The sequence below is a fragment of the Solanum stenotomum genome, chromosome 3 (assembly GCF_019186545.1).
Source record: "Solanum stenotomum isolate F172 chromosome 3, ASM1918654v1, whole genome shotgun sequence".
NCBI classification, from domain to species: Eukaryota; Viridiplantae; Streptophyta; class Magnoliopsida; order Solanales; family Solanaceae; genus Solanum; species Solanum stenotomum.
The window spans coordinates 15273567-15292375 of NC_064284.1; the positions used below are offsets into that span (position 1 = coordinate 15273567).

Below are 18809 nucleotides of genomic sequence, written 5' to 3' on the forward strand. Positions count from 1 at the left end.
CTCTTTTCAGGAAGCAATTATGGAGGACTTGTCTGGATTAGTGAATTATATGCATTAAGTAATTCTGATATTAGAATTTAGACCAGAAATCATATGTAAGGAAAGCATCATAGAAGACAAAGGAGATATGTAGGCATATGTACTATGCCAAGGTTATCCACCTAACAATCCAAGTCAGAGAGTAGTCAATTCAAATATAGTGCTTACCTTGAGCAAACTCCAAAAGTGTACAAGTATGAGAGCAGAAGTGTCAGGTTCCTAACAGAGAGGTTATCTTCATTCTGATACTCATCCTAAATAAAACATACAACAAGTTAATTAGCATTGTAAAATTTATTTCTGTCAATGTTATATGAGACGGGGCAAGTAATTATAACAGAACAATTTTTTTTGAGAAAATATCAGAACATATTACATCGACTAAAAGAAGATTAATTGCTCCCTAGATAAAATTACTTCTCCTTTTATTTGAATGTAAGTGTTCAATCCATAAAATTACCACTTGTAAATGTGTCAATACCTCAAAACATTTAGCCATAGATGCCAGAAGTTTTGCGCCAAAGTCCATCCCAACCAAACATGCCATGCCAGCAACAAAAGCAGCAAAAACTGCTGCATACCTTTTATACAGAAAGTAAAAGAAATATGTGTGAGTGCATAAAATTATGCATTAGATAGAAACTTCAAGTATACCAGCTATGACAGAAACACACCAAAACTAAGAGGATAGTAACTAACAACTAGATAGTTAGTCATCGCCGGTGTTCAAGTTCAAGTGTTAGAAAAGGAAATAAATAGTGGATGACAAAACTCAAAGAAGGTGCATACTCTGATAAGCCATCCACTTATGATATTTACTAATCTACAACCAGCCATCACATAAGAAAATTAATATTACCCAGAGCATAATGAAAGAGAACACTAACGTATTACCATTGGACACCAACTATGCTAATGACTCAAAAGTGGTAGCCGAGGAAAGAAGCATCCTAGATTTTAAAAAAGACGATAAAAGTGTGTAGCTGGAATGACCTTTACTCGATTCTATGCGCCATGTAAAGGAAAGCAAGGAAAACTCTTTGGAAAGAGCTGGCTGATTTTTTTGATACGGTAAATAATTTTATATTGTGGGAACCTTGCATACAATCCATATACCAAAAAAGAGGACCTACACCATAATATGGTTCTCAACAAAAGAGGTCCAATTCTCTATACATAGAGGGACCTCGAAAGTACACCAAAAGGAAACTAGAGACAAAAAACTACTTTGCAAATTGAAAAAAGCTTGCTCCACTCCTTCAAAAGCCCTTCTATTTCTCTCTTTCCAAATAACCACATGATTGCTAAGGGGGGCACTCTCCATGCACATGGGTCTTTCTTCTTTATCATAAGAGTCCAACTTTGCAAACCCTCCTTCACAGAGGTCGGCATCACCCATTGCATCCCAAACAAATTAAAGGGCCACCCTCCATTATCTATTAACCACTTTACAATACAATAGTAGATGATCTACATGCTCACCCTCATTGTCGCCAATAAGGAGCTAGCTGCTATTTGAGGATTGGGTTTCAGATGGCCTTCCCCAAAAGATGTGTCGTGGATATCAGATGGCCTTTTTCCAAAGATGTTGGCATATCCTAAGGGATGCATCTTAAAACTTTGGAACAGTTTCATCCGGAAGGCAGAATGAAGAGAAGTTCATATGCTACATTTATTACTCCCAATCCCAAGAAGAAAGGAGCAGTGGAAATAAAAGATTCCAGGCCTATAAGCCTGCAGGAGAAAATTGTTTCATAGGTGCTTACAGGAAGATTGAAAGTGGTTATTAGCAAGCTTGTAACAAGTAAACAAAATGCATTTATCAAAGGGAAGCAATTGGCCAATGCTGCTGGTTGCTAATAAGTGTTTACACCATTACCAGAAGGGGGGAAATCTGGGGTTGTATGTAAATAAACTATGAGAAAGCTTTCGACAGTGTTAAGTGGGATTTCCTCCTCAAGCTTATGGATTCCATGGGTTTGGAGCATAATGGATACAATTGATCAAGTATTGTATCTCCACTGTCAGAATATCTATTATTCCCAATGGCTTGCGTGAAGATTACTTTCCTACACACAAGGATTTAAGACAAGGCAATGCACTCTCACCATACCTGTTCATTCTGTCCTTGGAATCTTAACGTCTAATGCTAAGGAAGGCTACAGAAGCTAAGTGGGTAGAAGGTTTTAACATTCAAGGCAGAAATGGCAACAAAGTTGAAGTCCCTCATATCCTTTACACTGACGAAACTTTGCTGGTTTGTACTGCAGAGTGCAGAGGAGGAGCAACTACTTTATCTGAAAGCAATTATTCTAGCTTTTGAAGCTATTTGCATGTGAATTGGCAAAGAATAGCATCTTTTCTGTTAATGCAGAGTTGCAGACCCTGTTATTCACAAGCTAGCTACAATATTATTTTGCAAAGTTGAGAGTTTCCCCACAACATATCTTGGAATGCCTTTTTGGGTGCAAAGTTAAAAGATGCTAATGTGTGGCAAGGGGTGATAGAGAAGTGTGCAAGAAAATTGGCACCCTAGAAGAAGCAGTTCATCTCATTTAGAGGCAGGTTGAAGCTGATTAATAGTGTATTGGATGGAATCCCCACACATATGATGTCCTTTTTTCCCACGCCCAAGAGTGTGGAAAGGAAATTGGACAGAATAAGAAGAAATTCCTGCGGGAGGAAAATCAGGACCAGAAGCAGATCCATCAGGCAAAATGGAGTATTATTAATAGAGACAAGAAATCTGGAGGCTTGGGGCCAAAAATTTCTGCAGCTACAAAATAGGAATCTAATACTGAAAGGAGGTTTCATGATAACGGTAATGATCAATGGAAAGATGTTGTGTCTGAAAATATGGAAGAATTGAGTGGTGCACGAATATTGTAAGAGGAGCCTATGGTGTTTAAGCCGGAAACACATCAGGAACCTCTGGGAAGAGATCTTTGACTGTGTAAGCAGAAAATTGGCAATGGAAGAAACTGAAAATGTATAGGTGGTTAGATGATATTCCATTGAAAGAACAGTTCCCAGACCTGTATGCAATCAGTACAAACCAATACAGCACTGTGGAAGACTGTTATTCTAATGGAGGGTGGAATCTGTTCCTGAAAATAATTTATACTTTTTCAGAAATTGGAAACTATCTCCATCAATCATCCATAAGTTACTTAATATGGTGGAAGTTTCAGAAGGATGGCACATTCACTGCCAAACCGTGCTATAAAAATCTCCTGGGAAGTACAGGAGTCACTCAAAATGGTTGGTCATGGAGGACTATCTGAAAAGCAATTGCTACACCAAGAGTTGCTTGCTTCATGCTCATTGTTAGGCATGAAACCTGCCTAACTCGTGACAATTTGCAGAAAAGAGGTTTCACCATGTGCAGTAGATACCTCCTTTGTGAAGAAGCAATTGAATCTGTGAATCAACTTCTTCTCCATTGTGCTTTTACTAGACATATCTGGACCATGTTTCCTACCATTTTTGGTGTTCACTGGGTCATGCCAGGATGCATAAAACTTCCCCAATGCAGCTGGTACAAACAGTCTACATCAAATGATAACAGGTATTACTGGATTGCTATCCCTGCTTGGCTGCTTGCTTTTTCTGGTTCACTTGGATGGGAAGGGCAGTAGGTGTTTTGAGGACAAGGAGGACAGTATTCAACAGGTCAAATCTAGGTGCTTAAAAAATATGTACCTATGGTATAGGAAAGCTCCTGTATCTGATTTTCTATCGCTATTAGATCTTTTGTGCTCCTTCAATATTTAGAAGGATGTTCCCCTTTCTGATGTACTTTTTGGAGTACCTTCTTGGTACCTTAATAAGATTCTCTACCTTCCCATTAAAAAAAAGATAATACAGCACTGACTCAAGGAGTACTAGTAAAAGTGCCAACAGCTGTGGACCTTCTGCAGGTCAGAATCAGCTGAAAGAATTAAAATATATCATAGATCAGCAGCAAATTGTTTTGCCTCTCAAAACATCAAATAAGAATTCTCTGATTTGCAGATTAAGGTCCATCTTCAATAAAATGCTTTGAGAACAAAATTTTGATTAGCATTACTGTCAAAGACTCAAAAATTGTTCCACTTAGCTTCTGTGAAACCCTTGTTAGGAAACAAGCATCTTGAAGCAACGTTAGCGTGTTAGACAGAAGATTTTTTTGAACTTGGTAACTTTGCGGGTTAGACAATAGATATTGCAAGAAAATTAAGCAAACACCAGTTCCAGATTCAAATTAACTGTTGTCTCTAGAGAAATTATTCAAAAATAAGTTTTGTGTAGAAAATTAGACAGGATAAGTTGTCTTCAGATAAAAGACGAGGTAAATTCTTACTGCTCATTGCCACGCGGACCTCTAGAACATGATGCCAGAACCTCTTCATTGATAATCTGAGAACCAAAAGTGCGACCAACAGTCTGCCAAGGGGGAAACGATAATTTTAGGCGTTAATCCAAGTAAGTTGATTTTTAATTTACAACAATAGAACAAGAAAACAATTATTTTTGAGGTATAGTCACGTTGGTCAGAAAAGGTATGCTGTGGTGATCAAGAAACTAATAAACAAATCTCAATATGTCAGTACAAGACAAGTATTCCTGAGAAGCAAGTATAAGTATTTAAAGATATCTGAACATAATGGCCATAAGTGATAACAGTAAAAAAGACAGAAAGCAATGTAAATGATCTTGGTATTCTCACTGCTGAATCACACAAATTAACAGATCCAACTTTCAAATTGCTGAATGCACTCAGACAAGTCACTAACAATTGTATCAGACCTACTGAGTCAATAAAGTAGTAGTGACAAAAAAATAAGAATCACAATCTGAAACCTCAAGAAATACACCAACAAAAGGTATTTCAATATAAATTACTAGTTTGAATCGTAGAAACAATCAAAAGAAACATTATTCTGGACAGTGCATTAGGTGATAGAATTTTCAGATAAGAAATCAGTCAGAATATTGGATGAGAACAAATCATACCTGGTAGATCGTGGAAATTTCACTTGTGATCGATTCCACATTAGCCTCGGACATCCTATTCAGAAGACCTGAAAGAAATTGATTCTTTTAATAGTCCTCAGGTGCAAGAAACATAGATCATTTTGCAAAACAAAAAAAAAGGTTTCCAAGTCCAGCAAAATGAATGCAAGTGTTCCAAATTTAATACCTCTCAGTCGTCGACGAATTTGAGCGAACTCTTCCGAATCATTTCCCAAGCATGACCTGAGGCGAGGAGCAACATATTTTGCATTTTCTTTGGCAGCAGATCCAGCTGCTGCCTTCACATCTGTACAGTATGGAGTGCTCTCAGCTTTCTGCTCTTCCTCTTGATAGTGATCTTCTCCCTGCGCTTCTTTATTATATCTTTTCTCTTTAGATCTTTCATTTGAGGAGCTCTTATCACGCTTTCGAGGTGCTTCTCCAACAAGTTGTGTATTTTCATCCTCAAAAGAATCCAGAAGTGAAGGAATTCCCTCAAATAAATTATTCATATCATCGTCATCCCCAAGTAATTTCCCTCTCTTCACCTTGAGCTTCTTCGCAAGCTTCCTTTCCAAAGCCAGATCCTCATCTGCTGAGATATCCTGTCCACGCATTTCAGTTGCAAGAAGCTCTTCAAACTTTGTCTTCTTTCTTTTCATCTTTTTTGACTCTTTTTGTTTGGTCTGTAAATCTGTGTCGACATGCTCAACATAGCTAACACATGAAGGATTAAACTTTCCATCCTCAGAAACCAGTTTACCCTCTAAAACTTCATCCATTGTCTTCTTTTTCAGTTTCTTGTGCGAAGTGTCAGCATCAGTACCCTCCAGAGATTCGTTCAATTGACTGTTACAGTCAACTACAGAAGGAATCCCTTCAAGTAACATATCAATATCATCATCTCCTTGCAATTTCTCATTCTTCACCTTGAGTTTCTTAGCGAGTTTCCTCTCCAATCTCAGATCTACGTCCGCAGAGATAGCATCTCCCTCCTTTTCCATTTCAAGATACTCCATAAACATTGTCTTTGAATTTTTATTTGAGGCATGTTTCCTTTTCAAACTCCTATTTTCCACCTTAGAAGACTCCAACCGTGGAGATGCCTGCAAGTCATTCTTAACTTCAATATCGAGCTCTATAGTGGCCATCAAATTTTTATTTCGGGAATCTGTTCTTTTCAAACTCCTATTGTCAGCCTTAGAATCAACCACCCGTGGAGAAGTGTCCAAGTCTTTCTTTGAATTTAAGGAGTGAAAATGTTCATGCCTTTGGACTTGGCTATCTTTCCGTGAATGCACTGTGTGTGTTGGTTTTGAATTTGGCAACGTTCTCCGGGTTTTTTGTGTTTGCTACGACCAAAAACAGAAGCAATTGACAGGAAAGAAAATCATGTCAAGTTGAATTATGTGCTTTATCATGGGTGGTAATAGTTAGACCTTATGCCAAAAACAAAAGTATCTGCTTAAATAAAATCTAGGGTGTAAAGTAGAGAAATTGCCAAGTGTAACAGTGCATTGAGTTTTGTCTCCAAGTAAACGAATGCATGTATCTTCTTAGTTTCATCTCCTTCTTAGCGAATGAATGTATATTATTACCCGATTCAATGTGAATTATGAAAATTAGAGCGTTCAAACATCTATTACACCAATTTTTAATACTATAAGACTTATTTTGACATCAATAGTCCAACAAACCTTTCATCCGAAATACCACAAATAGAAATTTTTGATGCCACAAAGGCAAAGAACTGTAAAGCCCCACAACACAAACATATAGAGTATGAATACAATTACAGTTAAATCACATATAATGGAGTATGCAGACGATCACAGTGATATATTATGACAGATATAGTATGAATAGTATTGCATAGTTGCATGAATCTCAAGACAAGGCAACCGCATGCGTGCATTACATACCTCTATGATATCACTTACTCATTTTTATGGATTGAAGTCGTACATATACTTTGATTCGCTCACACCTAATTATTGCTTCTTAGTCTCAAATGGATGCTACCTCCTTCCCAAAAATACAAAGGTGGAGTATTTCTAACACAAACACACACAACCCCACTACGTGTGTGTTTCTCACGATAGTTAAAAATCATTAATCGAGTTAGGAGGAAAAACAATGATTACTCAAGTCACCAAATGCAACTACAAAATTGGTTCCCCATTGGTGGAAGAAGATTACCCATTTACTTACATGTGTAGAACAATCAAACGAACAATTTGCACCAAATTAAAACGGCATGAATAACGAAAACATATAAACTAAAAGTTTAAAAGATTCAGCCATTTTTATAGGTAAAACATAAAGTTTGAAGTTTCTGATAGAGAACAATGTGCACAAGTTTTATGTTTGAATCGGATAAAGCTTGATAATTTAATGTTACGAAATTGAGTACAACCTTGATACAAACAAGAAAAGGTGTGACCAGTATTTATAAAAAAACTTACACTATATATTAAACTTAATTGCAAACCAAAATGAAATAGATTAAACTTTTGAACAATTACCCCCTAACAAATCCAATAGATGACACATTTAATTGAATGAAGAATACAGACAAACATTCAACTTCATTGCTAGGGTCTATTCAATTTTTGTTGGAATGCTTTAAGAATACTTCATCCTTATCAAAAATAATACGTAACCTATTAGACATTAAACTTAGGAGCAGAACTAATAATGTTAGAGGCTTACTCGCTACACAATCTACTGTGGTATGCATTACTTCCAATTTGCACAGAACCAAAGCCCGCAAATCAGAAATTAACTTTCAGTGAATTTTTGCTCTTCCGAAAAAAGTTGTAAGTTCACTAGCGTAGAATTTATAACAATTCAATCACCTATATTATACTCAACTAATAACTCAAGAGAACAAAGTATTCTACTATTTAACATTCAAACTGATAATTAACTTTCAAAGAGATCAAACTTGTTACTAATATTCTATTATCCGAAATCTGGTACTGATTTCATGTTTTCTAGGTTTGTGAAAAGTATAAAATAAATTAACTAAACTCTCACACAATGGAGCATACAGACACTTCCTGCGATATATTAGGACAAATATAGTATAGATACTGTTCCACAGTTGTATGCATCCAAAGACGAAGCTATCACGTGCGGTAAAACTAGTACAGATAAATTAGAAATCAGAAAGAAAGAAAAAAGTAAAATAATTACTTGATGTTGGATCCATGAATCAAACTTCTTATGCTTTTTAGCCGTCCGAACTTCTTTTCTACCTTCTTTACGAGACTTTTTCCTCTCTGTATCACAAAAAAAAAACACTGAAATAAGTACAAACTTCACAAACAAAGGCTGAAACATTTAACCCAAGAAAACAGCCTTACCCATTATCCAATTCCGGAGTAGGGAATTAGGGTTTTCTGTGTGAGCTTTGCAGCAAACGGGAGAGATGCAGAAGCAGCAAAAAGCGGCGTCGACGGCCTTGGGAATTATATTGGAACTTGAAAGTGGGATGAACACACAATCTGCCAAAATAGTGATTGACCTTCAATTGGGCGGTTTTTATCCTACAACTAACAGACCCAAAGAAAATTTAACGGAAACCCTTAACCGAGGGATAAATATGGTTCGACTTATTAACAATGTGGCAAATTGTCGTCTCTCATTAATGAGCAACGAGAGACAAACTTAGACGACTAACGAGTAACGACAGACGACAAGCTCAGATGACTGATAAGAGTTGGGAGCCGACGACTGTAGACTGGTGAGCAATGAACACTGAGCAGTAGCCTTCGACTTGCGAGACAATGACGAGAGTCAGCAGTGGACAATGGTCAGTCAAGACTTCGAGTCGACTTGTGAGACAAACGACGAGTTGACGATGATCAACGAGAGGCAGCCGTGGTTACTGATCAGTCGAGGCTTGCGAGACAACGATGATACTCAAAAATTCAGGGATTTCAGTTTTTCAATTTCAGATTTGGGAAAATTGGGCCAGATTAAATATGGGTTGTGAGCTACTGGGCTTGAGACATAATCAGATCTTTATAAGTAATTTAATTAAGGTTTTCCCTTTTTTATATTGTAGACCGTAGGGAGTATATATATACTAGATAGGTATGGCCCGTGCTAGCACAGCCCAACATTTACATATTAAAGTAGATAGTTTAAAGGTGAAAAATGGCATCTGGTTGTTATTTTTAGACTCTTTTTTAGAAGATTGATAAATTATTTATTGTTTAGCCTTGACTCAAATTTCAAACAACTATTTGTCTATGTGATTTTGAAGTTTGAAGTTTTAAGTTTTAAGTCATATTGTTTTGAAGTTCTGTTTTTCATGTGCAAAATTTCATAATTCTATATCCTCATGTTCATTTTCTTAGTTTAATATTTCCGATGAGTTGAATTTTTTAGTTCAAATTTCAAGAAATTGTATCCCTAAATTATGTATTTTCACTTCAAAACTTCTAAATGCAACTTATAAGTATAAAGTATTAAATATTAATCAAAACTTAACATTGTGAATTTTGCTATTCTAAGTTTGGATTTTTCAGTTCAAAATTTAGAACATTATTATCCTAAATTTCAGTTTCCAATTCAAAACATCATGGCACTGTCATAAATATTAGTTTTCCGATTTAAAATTAGTATATTATATCCTTATGTTTGGTCTTGAAATGTTCATCATGTAGCTCAAACTTGATGATTTTAATACCAATCTTCCAACTTGTATATCTATGTTCGACAATAATTATATGTACAAAATAAGGCTACAGAATAAGGCTTAAAAGGGGGAAATGATTCAGACAATAATTGGTTCACATATAAGGTGAAAGGACGGCCACACTGGTTGAGGTGTAGAGGAGGTGGGAGCGAATAGATTATAATTGAGAAGCCAATCGACCCAACTTGTATGCCAGCTCGCTGGTACCAATTCAAAACATCATGGCAAATGTCCAGACATGATTTGATTACTCACAAATTCACAAACTTGATTGACTGGAACTGTACGAAAACTTATTTTAGACTGCACACATATTTTAGGTACATCATTACAGGGTCCTGGGTATGCAATATCAATATATAGCAGAACATGTATTGATGGAGAAAGTAGTAAAGAAAAGGAAAAGACAATTCATCTCTAACGCCAGTTGCTCAAATAATTGCTCGGTACTACTCTGTCTGACTTATCGCAATTATTTGAGAAACACAAGTCAGACAGAGTAGTACCGAGCAATTATTTGAGCAACATAAGTCCGACAGAGAAGTACCGAGCAATTATTTGAGCAACATAAGTCAGACAGAGTAGTACCGAGCAATTATTTGAGCAACTGGCATTAGAGGTGAATTGCTAACAACAGAAATATGCCATACATGGGGACCAACATGTAAAACTCAATAAATTAGGAACCACAATTAAAAGGGCAACTGCATCAATAAAACAACAATAACATACCTACAAAGTGAGGACTGACAATGATAGTGTGTATATAAACCTTACCCGACCACTATCTTAGAAGCGGCAAAGTTGTTTCCAAATGACCCTCGACTAAAGGAAAAACAAGCCCGAAAAAAAAATAACAGAAGTACAAGAAACATAAGATAATAACAAAAAATAATAGATAGTAACAAAACAGAAATTACAATACAATAATCGAGGTACATGAAACAATAGAGAGCAACAGAAATCAAAGGACAAGAAACTGTCATTTTCTACTATGACTACTAAGACAATATTAACATGTTCCACTATCAATGAAGTCTATGACAAACTATACTTCGACATGTAAGTAGGACTTATCTTTGAAAAATGAAAGTAAAGAACAACCTGGTGAAGAATTTCTCTTGATGTTTAGCCAGCGAGCATACAACGTCCAAGGCCTCTAGTGGTATGTACTCTGGTCTCTAGATATGCCAGCTTGATGAAGATTCATGAAATATCAATGAAGCTGAAATTGCAGCATTAACAAGCTCCACTAATTTAGTAAGAAATTGACGATAATGGCATTAAAAAGATTATCTTTTTCGAGTCTGAGAAAAATAGGTAATCCGACGAGAAAGGGGAGCGGTAAAGAAAATCAAGCCAAGAAAGAAACGAACGTCGATTACGACGCTTCACAGTCGATTCCGTCTTCGCCGTCGTCGTTAAGAGATCAACCTGGTCACCGGACTAGGTCGCTTGACCTTTATCCTGTACCCGACCGTACAAGTTTCAGAATCGACGGTGCTGCTGGTGAATTCGACACTATTTGCCGCTCTCTCGGGCTTTCTCCTGAAGACTTTGCGATTCCGGTAGCTGCGTGGGAAGCTGGGAAACCTTGCTCTCGTTCTGACAGGTTGCGCAGCACCAGGTTTTCTGATGACCGCCGTGACTCTGATTTTAAGCTTAAGGACGCGAATGAACTGTCTGATAGTGTTAGAACTGCTGCTAGGGTTACAGTTGACGCTGAATCGAACTGCCGGTTAAATAATTTGCCGGAAAAAAGGGTAATATAATAAATAATATACGTATAACTTTGGTTTTTTGGTTAACTGAAATTATAAAATGTAAAACCAAAATATAAAAAATTTAGAATTTAAAATCAAAATCGACCAAACAAACCGAAAAATTGAAAGCGATTTAAAAAAAATGAATTCGGTCAATTTTTTCGATTTTAACCATATTATGCCCAATCCTAATTCCTCTGCAATACTCTCGAATAAGCTCATCCATTTGAACAAAAATTAACATGCTAAGCATCAATTTTTTCACCCACCCCGAGCTAAATACTACTCTATGTTTGGTTTTAGTATTATTCCGTTTCGATTTTTAGATTTTTGGTTTGAAAAAAAAGTACAACCCAATCCAAATTAAAATAAATTTGATTTGTTTTTTTTTTTCTCTTTTTTTGCTTTGATTTAAATTTCGATTTAGGTGCACATCTCTACATGCTACTAGTACTTGTTTGGACATTGTAGCAATAGAGTAAATGTTTCACACTATATTTATATTATTTTGCGAATATAATTTTGAACAAACTATATGGCAAAAAATAGGCTTATATAACACCTAATCTATGACCAAAGCAACAACACACTCATATTCTAATGTGACACAAGTCAAAACTCAATTATAAAATAATACACTAATAAACTATGCGAAATAGACTATTTATTTTTGGACATTGTAGCAATAGAGTAAATGTTTCACACTATATTTATATTATTTTGCGAATATAATTTTGAACAAACTATATGGCAAAAAATAGGCTTATATAACACCTAATCTATGACCAAAGCAACAACACACTCATATTCCGATGTGACACAAGTCAAAACTCAATTATAAAATAATACACTAATAAACTATGCGAAATAGACTATTTATTCGTTACATTTTGGGATAAAAAATGCCCCTGCCGTTATCCTAAGACACCACAAATACCCTTAAGAGTTAACACCCCAAATTTCTAGTGACATGGCAAGCCACGTGGGACTAATCCTTCCACCTAAGTGTTGCCAATTAGAATTCACTACAAAAAATTAGACCTTTAGCGGTGACAACAGTCGCCACAAAATCCCAGAAAGTCGTCGCTAAAGGTTTTTAACAATAAATTCTGATTTGTGTATTTTTTCATCATTGTTTTTAAAAAACCAAAAATAATATTGATTAAGGAGGAGTTTGAAGACACTATATGTTTTATTTCTACATCATATGTAAATATATAAAATGTACGATGATGCATTATTTAGTAGGAGATTTAAATCGAGAAGTAATTTTGATGATTTTCGTAATAATATTGGATGCTTTTAATGTTAATAGTCCAAGTTATTTATTTTAGAATATTAGGTTGCAACCAAAAATTAATTATCATATTATTTTGTTGAAAAAATAGGTTTTACTAGCGAATGGTTGTTGCAACCTTAGTCACCACTAAAAATCACTCATAATCTTTAGTGGCAATATTTCGAAATTTTGTGGCGACTATTGTCGCCGCTAAAGGTCTAGTTCTTTTGTAGTAATCCCAATTGGCAACACTTAGGTGGAAGGATTAGTCCCACGTGGCTTGCCATGTCACTAAAAAATTGAGGTATTAACTCTTGAGGGTATTTGTGGTCTTTTGAAATAACGGCGGGGCATTTTTTATTCCAAAATGTAACGAAGGGTATAAGTAGTCTATTTCTCATAGTTCAAGGGCTATTTTGACCCTTTTTCCGTTTACTTTACACCAAGTGAGTAGTGTATATTCAAGACAAAAGGTTGAACATTACAACTGTGATACAAGAAAGAACATTACAAAGATGCAACAGATCCAAGAATCCTCTACCTGAGGGGACAGCATGGATCAAAGCAATCCACTACATGAAGCCAACTTTAGATCAACAAAATTAAGGAGTATAAATATTGTGCTGGTTACATGCTTATTATACTTAAAACAGATTTATGTATCCCATAGCTCCATAGAACAAGTAGAGAACTCTAAAGAGGCATAGGATCTCCCAAGCTTAGTTTAGAAGTTAGTTGTCAGGCTCCATATGATTCAAGTGGAAGGCACCTTCATTATTGTGCTGCACTTGAACTTTGAACTTCTCTTCCTTCCCTCCCCTGCTGGTTTTGATGACCAAATGAAGCTTTGTATGATCATCAGCCATCTATTAAAAAGTAAATCCAATGGTTACTTCAAAAATATGGTATACAGCATTGGTGTGGATGTTCTGATCATACGCAAAGTTACCCACATAACAACCCAATGACTGGCAAGGAAGGCAAGCACGAAAAAGGAGCATACCTCAGCATTAGCATGAACAATCTCTTGTAGTTCATATGGAAGTAGGGAGTTGGATCTCTGCTGGATGGTCTTTATTGCATGCTCTGCAGCTTCTTCAACAACCGGATCATGCACAGGCACTGATTTCAATCCACTGGTCTGCTCTACTAAATAATTTAAAAGAGAAAGACCATCAATCACAAATTTATTTCTAAGAGAATTTAAGTATTACTTTCTGGGGATATGGGTATCGAGTTAAGCCTATTCACTCTTTTTGAGAGAACATTCTCCACCGGAAGAACTAGGCAAAACTTCTCGCAATTCAAAGAAGACACAGAATACCAGACAAAGGAGGTCATATTAACAAATTAATAGCCACACGCATATAAAGCAGAGACCTGAAGCAGATAAATACCCCTACATAATTACAACCTCGACACAACCTATACGATCTGACCATTTCCTCAAAAGAACATTGTCCATTATTCAGTTGATTGATGACAACTCCAAGCTGTTGATTAGATTGAACAGAACACCACTAATTCACATTAACATCAATAAGAGAGCTACCTTGTTTAACTCCTAGATCAGAAGAAGTAAAGGTAGGAACATCTTCAACATGCTTGAACTCTTGAAGTTCCTTAAAATTCAACCATGGTTTGACCCAGACCTTAGCCTCGTAGAGTTTCTTTTTTCCAGCATCCATGACCTCAAGAGTGAGGTGGTGCAGTTTACCAGCAACAGTTTGTTCTTGCGCCTTCACTACTCTGGCCAATTCAATCATTGCATTCTGAAAAAAAATAAAGACAGTGGAAATCTACATTACTCTCATGCTGTAAAAAGATACTTATGATTAGCCTATAATCAATATCAAAGATACAAACAGAATGATTGTACCAAAGTGAAGTCTATTATCAAAAAGTGCCGAAGGAAAAAAGGGAAACTGAGAAAACAGAGCTTTTGTCCATTGTCATAAACACATATAACAAAGTGGGTAAATGGGAGGTGAACACTGGTTTTGATTGTTCTTGACAGAGAGGACAAATAAGACGGTTTTCTGTTGTTCTCTCTAGTATATTCATTATGTATTGTTACTACTAGGAAACATTTAATGTACTTCATTGAAGAAAAAGCTCTAGAGAGACATTCTTAATGTATTTCATAATGTATATCATTGAAGAAAAAGCTCTAGAGAAAGAAATATTAGTTTAACTTAACAAATAAACAATGACCGAGTCTGTGTAGTTTTAGTTTTAATTAATGTTTTAGAGATCTCCAAGCCCATTCAAGTTAGAAAAATCATTAAGCAGCCCAGGTATATTAGTCTATCCGCCTATGTATTTATTATATTTGTACTCACTTTGCAGGTGGACAGCTGCATCATTAACTAATTTCTTGAACAGATAGACTAGATTGGATTGATTGATCAAATGTTCGTTACTTATTCATGACTGTTCGTGGTCATTTGAAGTAGCGTGTGAATTGGAAATACAGTCAATAAACCATCTATCCCGACTAATTGGGTTTGCTACCACTCAGAATTTTAACTAAAATATGTAGAAGAAAACTCATGAAGAATCCAAGGGGTTCAACATCTACTATAACCTCATATACACCTCGTACTTTTGCACCTGAGGGGTGGGGGGTGGGGGGTGGGAAGCCCTTTAATAGATGGATCCACCACACCACCATCCTTCTACTGTGGAAACATCTCTAAATTGTTCTGCAATCAGAGGCTTCTTCCAGTGTAAGAGAGAGAAGGGAAACAGCAAGATGGTGGAAATCACAATTTCAAGTCTTCCGTCATCTATTTTAGAAAGCATGTTAAATGTTGTTGGCAAAAGGATCAAGAAGGTTGCTACTGAGCATTTCTTTAGTGTAATCGCTGCATACTTTTCCCTTTGTCCTTTCAGCAGTTTGATTACCGTACGCTCACGGACTTTATTTTAAACTAAAACCATTGCCATCTACACCGACCTGCATATCCAGGGACGATGTGATGGCATAGATATCATCTATAGCCCTTGTGCATCTGCTGATACAGTAGTCTAACTGCAGGTGCAAGGCGATCCGACATATAGTCTTGTCAAGACCTTTTCATCAGTTCTTACAACTGGAGGATAACAGCTATAGAACACAGAACGTCAATGATTGTGGTATTGCTGCAACAGAATGGTTGCATGTGAAAGAAATTGACCATGCTACACTGCTGCTTGGTACGTATAGATTTTAGTTACCGGGATAGACCATATGATGGGTTGCCGCTCCTTAAACAAGGAGCCGATACTAATAGTCCAGGCAAAGTAAATTTTGGTGTAGGCCTGATAAGAATAGAGGACGACCCAGAGGAACCACACTACTGCCAGCATATAGGACAGAACAGATGCAGACTAAATATATGATCAAGCTGCATGGCATTTTCAAAGGGATGCTGGATCCATACTATTTCACTAAAATTTCTTTGACCACCCTTTGCAGACATAATGGACGTAACACAAACTAGGTGTACGCCATTGTTTACAACAATAAACTAGAAGTAACCCATGAAAACTGTGTGATAGATGTCGAAACTAGGAAACTGGTTGTTCCAGAAGGTTTTCTTTTAGTCGATTTATAACTAATAATATTCTTGATGTCATATGATCACTCATCCACAATGTTAATATTTCAAAAACTGTTTGTGGGTTCCTTTTTGTTTTATAATGGTATCGCATTGCGGCTCTATTAACAAGAGCAACCGGTACATAGGGGAGGAGACTCCTTGGATAGTTCACTTTTGATGATATTAGACCATCATCAATTGATTGTGCGTCCAAGGTATGGGCTAATTGTCTTGACCCCTACATTTATAAGCTTAAGTAACAACAAACCGGAAATGGAAATTGAAAATACAGTCTTTACAGGGAAAGGAGTTATGTATGTAAACAGATTTTTATCCCAAAATAGGTTAGAACCTAGTTTAAACCACAATTCTTGTTCTCTGGGTAGACAACCCCGGCCTAACATCCGGAACAAATGAAGATCTAATCAACACCAGCATTGCGGCGGAGGAAGCAAGAGCATCATTGATTTCAATGCCATGCAGGCCAGATGTAATACCGACAAATAAATATGAAATCAGGAGAATAAAGTTGTAAATGCGTAATCATATCAAGAAGCCCTAAAGACATTTTAAGGGTTAAACCAAAGCTGAAGGCCAAGGGGAACCTTGAAACAAAAGTTCAAGGTTTCATTACGACGGAATATTCAAGTGACTTGGAACAAGCATATCTCCCAATATTGAAGGACTTAAGAGGGCCTTCTACCTATCAAATTAAAGGTCTTTAGTCTACATTCCAACAATACAACTGCTTGTCCATCCGAGCTCGAGACAAAAAATTACGTGTGTTTTACCACGGATCTACGCAACACCCAAGCGCATATATGACATGGACACCATCCAAGAGTGAATGAATATGAAAAGGTGTGGTGTTGACAACCCCACTTCCTAGGAAATGAAGAAAGATTGCAACAATATTTTAACTTAGTGGTGGAGACTACTTCGTTATAAAGGCTCAACATATATTTCAACACAAAATAATGTAGCAAGACATATTCATTGTGAGCTCGCTCTCTGTATATAGAGAAAGACACACACACCCAGTGGCCTTCAATTATCTTCACTAAACAGATAGCAAACTATACAAATATTCCTTCCTTCACTTCCACAGGTGTTGTCAACACCACACATTGCACTATTCATTCACCCTGCAATGGGGTCCATGCCAAGTATCCGTGGTAAAACACACAACAGAAGATACTCGTTTTTTCAAAAAACTTTTAGCTTGTACACAAATACAAGAGACCCTTCATATATCAATGTGAATTCCTTTTTATAGATTTTCATTTCACCAGGCCCGTGAAATGATTTGACTTCCAAAGTTCTTTTATTTTGAATTTCCTCTATCGGGCTTGTCAGAGGGAGAACTAGATTTGTGGTCTCACCCAGTTATTATTAACCTTCTGTGAGCACTAGTAAAAAATCTGTTAAACGCAGGTAATGGTCAAACAATCAGCCCGGAAGCGATGGCGAAACTCGTTGCCCTAATACAAAGGTTTGGCTAAAACAGGTAAGCGAATATGATGTAGAGTAAAAAGATCATTAACACAGCTCTGTAAAAACCTTACTACGAATGATCCGCGGAAACCGAGTAAGAAAACATACCTCCTTCTTATTGTGCTCATCGACGGCAAATTTAGCAAGGCTATGGATCTCGTCACTATTCTGCGACGAACCATGCGAATCATGAACTCCACCAAGAGTAGCCATCTCTTCGCTACAGAATCCTCCTGATTTTCCCTGTTCGCTTAACCCAAACGCAGAAAGCAGAAAAAGTATTAGTATTGCTGTACTTCGAATCACTCTCATCTGTTGTGATTTTCAATTCCTTCTTGTTAAGCAAATGCCCTTTTGTCCTTTATACTATTACTCTATTGCTTTCATCGAAAGACTCTTCCTTGTTAAGATATCTGCAAATGACTTTTTTGACTTGGGAAAGTGACCGACACGAAGATTGTTGCTTCGTGACACGTAGCCAACGCGTGTTAACTTATTCAGATTTTTTTTTTTCATCGTGTATTATCCATACGCGGTATATTATACGGTATTACTTAGAGTCAAGACTTGTTCCTTGCTAAATAAAATAATTAAGGAAAAAATTGAAATTAGCATACCAAAGCTTTTAATAAAGCATTATGCTCTCTCCTAATTAACATCAATTCAAACACAATGTAATTTATGAAATAAATTTATTATTATTTAAAATAAGTCAAAAAAACTAAATGGAATATATTGTTATGAAACTATAGAATAAGAAGAAGAAAGTAGAGAAAAGAGAAGACTTATTATTTCTCTTGAGGGATGATATTTTATTGAAGAGGACCCCTCTATTTGTTGGAGAAATCTAACTTGATCCCTGTAGAATTTCTAATCATATCCTAAAAGGACTCCACATAATAAACATTCACTATAATACAAATACTTTATAACATATATAAAGTATT

The 18809-nt window shown here is 36.3% G+C and overlaps 2 protein-coding genes across 4 annotated transcripts; both read right to left on the reverse strand.

Annotated features, from left to right (window-relative positions):
* Positions 1-100: 100 nt before the first annotated feature.
* On the reverse strand, positions 101-11495 carry LOC125860283 (uncharacterized). 2 transcript variants are annotated; one of them, XM_049540208.1, is made up of 9 exons: positions 11119-11495; positions 10847-10967; positions 8403-8543; positions 8233-8318; positions 5222-6386; positions 5035-5102; positions 4382-4464; positions 521-620; positions 101-293 (listed from the first exon to the last, which is right to left on the reverse strand). In XM_049540208.1, the coding sequence occupies exons 3-9, from the start codon at positions 8404-8406 to the stop codon at positions 204-206; spliced, it is 1596 nt and encodes a 531-aa protein (XP_049396165.1). In that variant the 5' UTR covers positions 8407-8543; positions 10847-10967; positions 11119-11495; the 3' UTR covers positions 101-203. The 2 variants fall into 2 exon arrangements, with proteins under 2 accessions (XP_049396165.1, XP_049396166.1); XM_049540209.1 differs by lacking the exons at positions 10847-10967; positions 11119-11495 and having other exon boundaries at positions 8403-8575.
* A 1720-nt stretch (positions 11496-13215) lies between these two features.
* On the reverse strand, positions 13216-18231 carry LOC125859735 (cysteine proteinase inhibitor 6). 2 transcript variants are annotated; one of them, XM_049539550.1, is made up of 4 exons: positions 17971-18231; positions 14337-14556; positions 13788-13930; positions 13216-13650 (listed from the first exon to the last, which is right to left on the reverse strand). In XM_049539550.1, exons 1-4 carry the CDS (start codon positions 18172-18174, stop codon positions 13516-13518), a joined length of 702 nt encoding a protein of 233 aa, XP_049395507.1. In that variant the 5' UTR covers positions 18175-18231; the 3' UTR covers positions 13216-13515. The 2 variants fall into 2 exon arrangements, with proteins under 2 accessions (XP_049395507.1, XP_049395506.1); XM_049539549.1 differs by having other exon boundaries at positions 13788-13933.
* Positions 18232-18809: the final 578 nt, after the last annotated feature.

Coding starts and splice junctions, on each gene's coding strand:
- LOC125860283 (XM_049540208.1), bottom strand. Junction 5,103..5,221: donor AATTCGTCGACGACTGAGAG/GTATTAAATTTG, acceptor AATTTCTTTCAG/GTCTTCTGAATAGGATGTCC. Junction 621..4,381: donor GGTCCGCGTGGCAATGAGCA/GTAAGAATTTAC, acceptor TCTGTATAAAAG/GTATGCAGCAGTTTTTGCTG.
- LOC125859735 (XM_049539549.1), bottom strand. CDS start 18,174: ATGAGAGTGATTCGAAGTACAGCAATACTAATACTTTTTCTGCTTTCT. Junction 14,557..17,970: donor ATGAGCACAATAAGAAGGAG/GTATGTTTTCTT, acceptor ATTTTTTTTCAG/AATGCAATGATTGAATTGGC. Junction 13,934..14,336: donor TGATCTAGGAGTTAAACAAG/GTAGCTCTCTTA, acceptor TAAATTATTTAG/TAGAGCAGACCAGTGGATTG.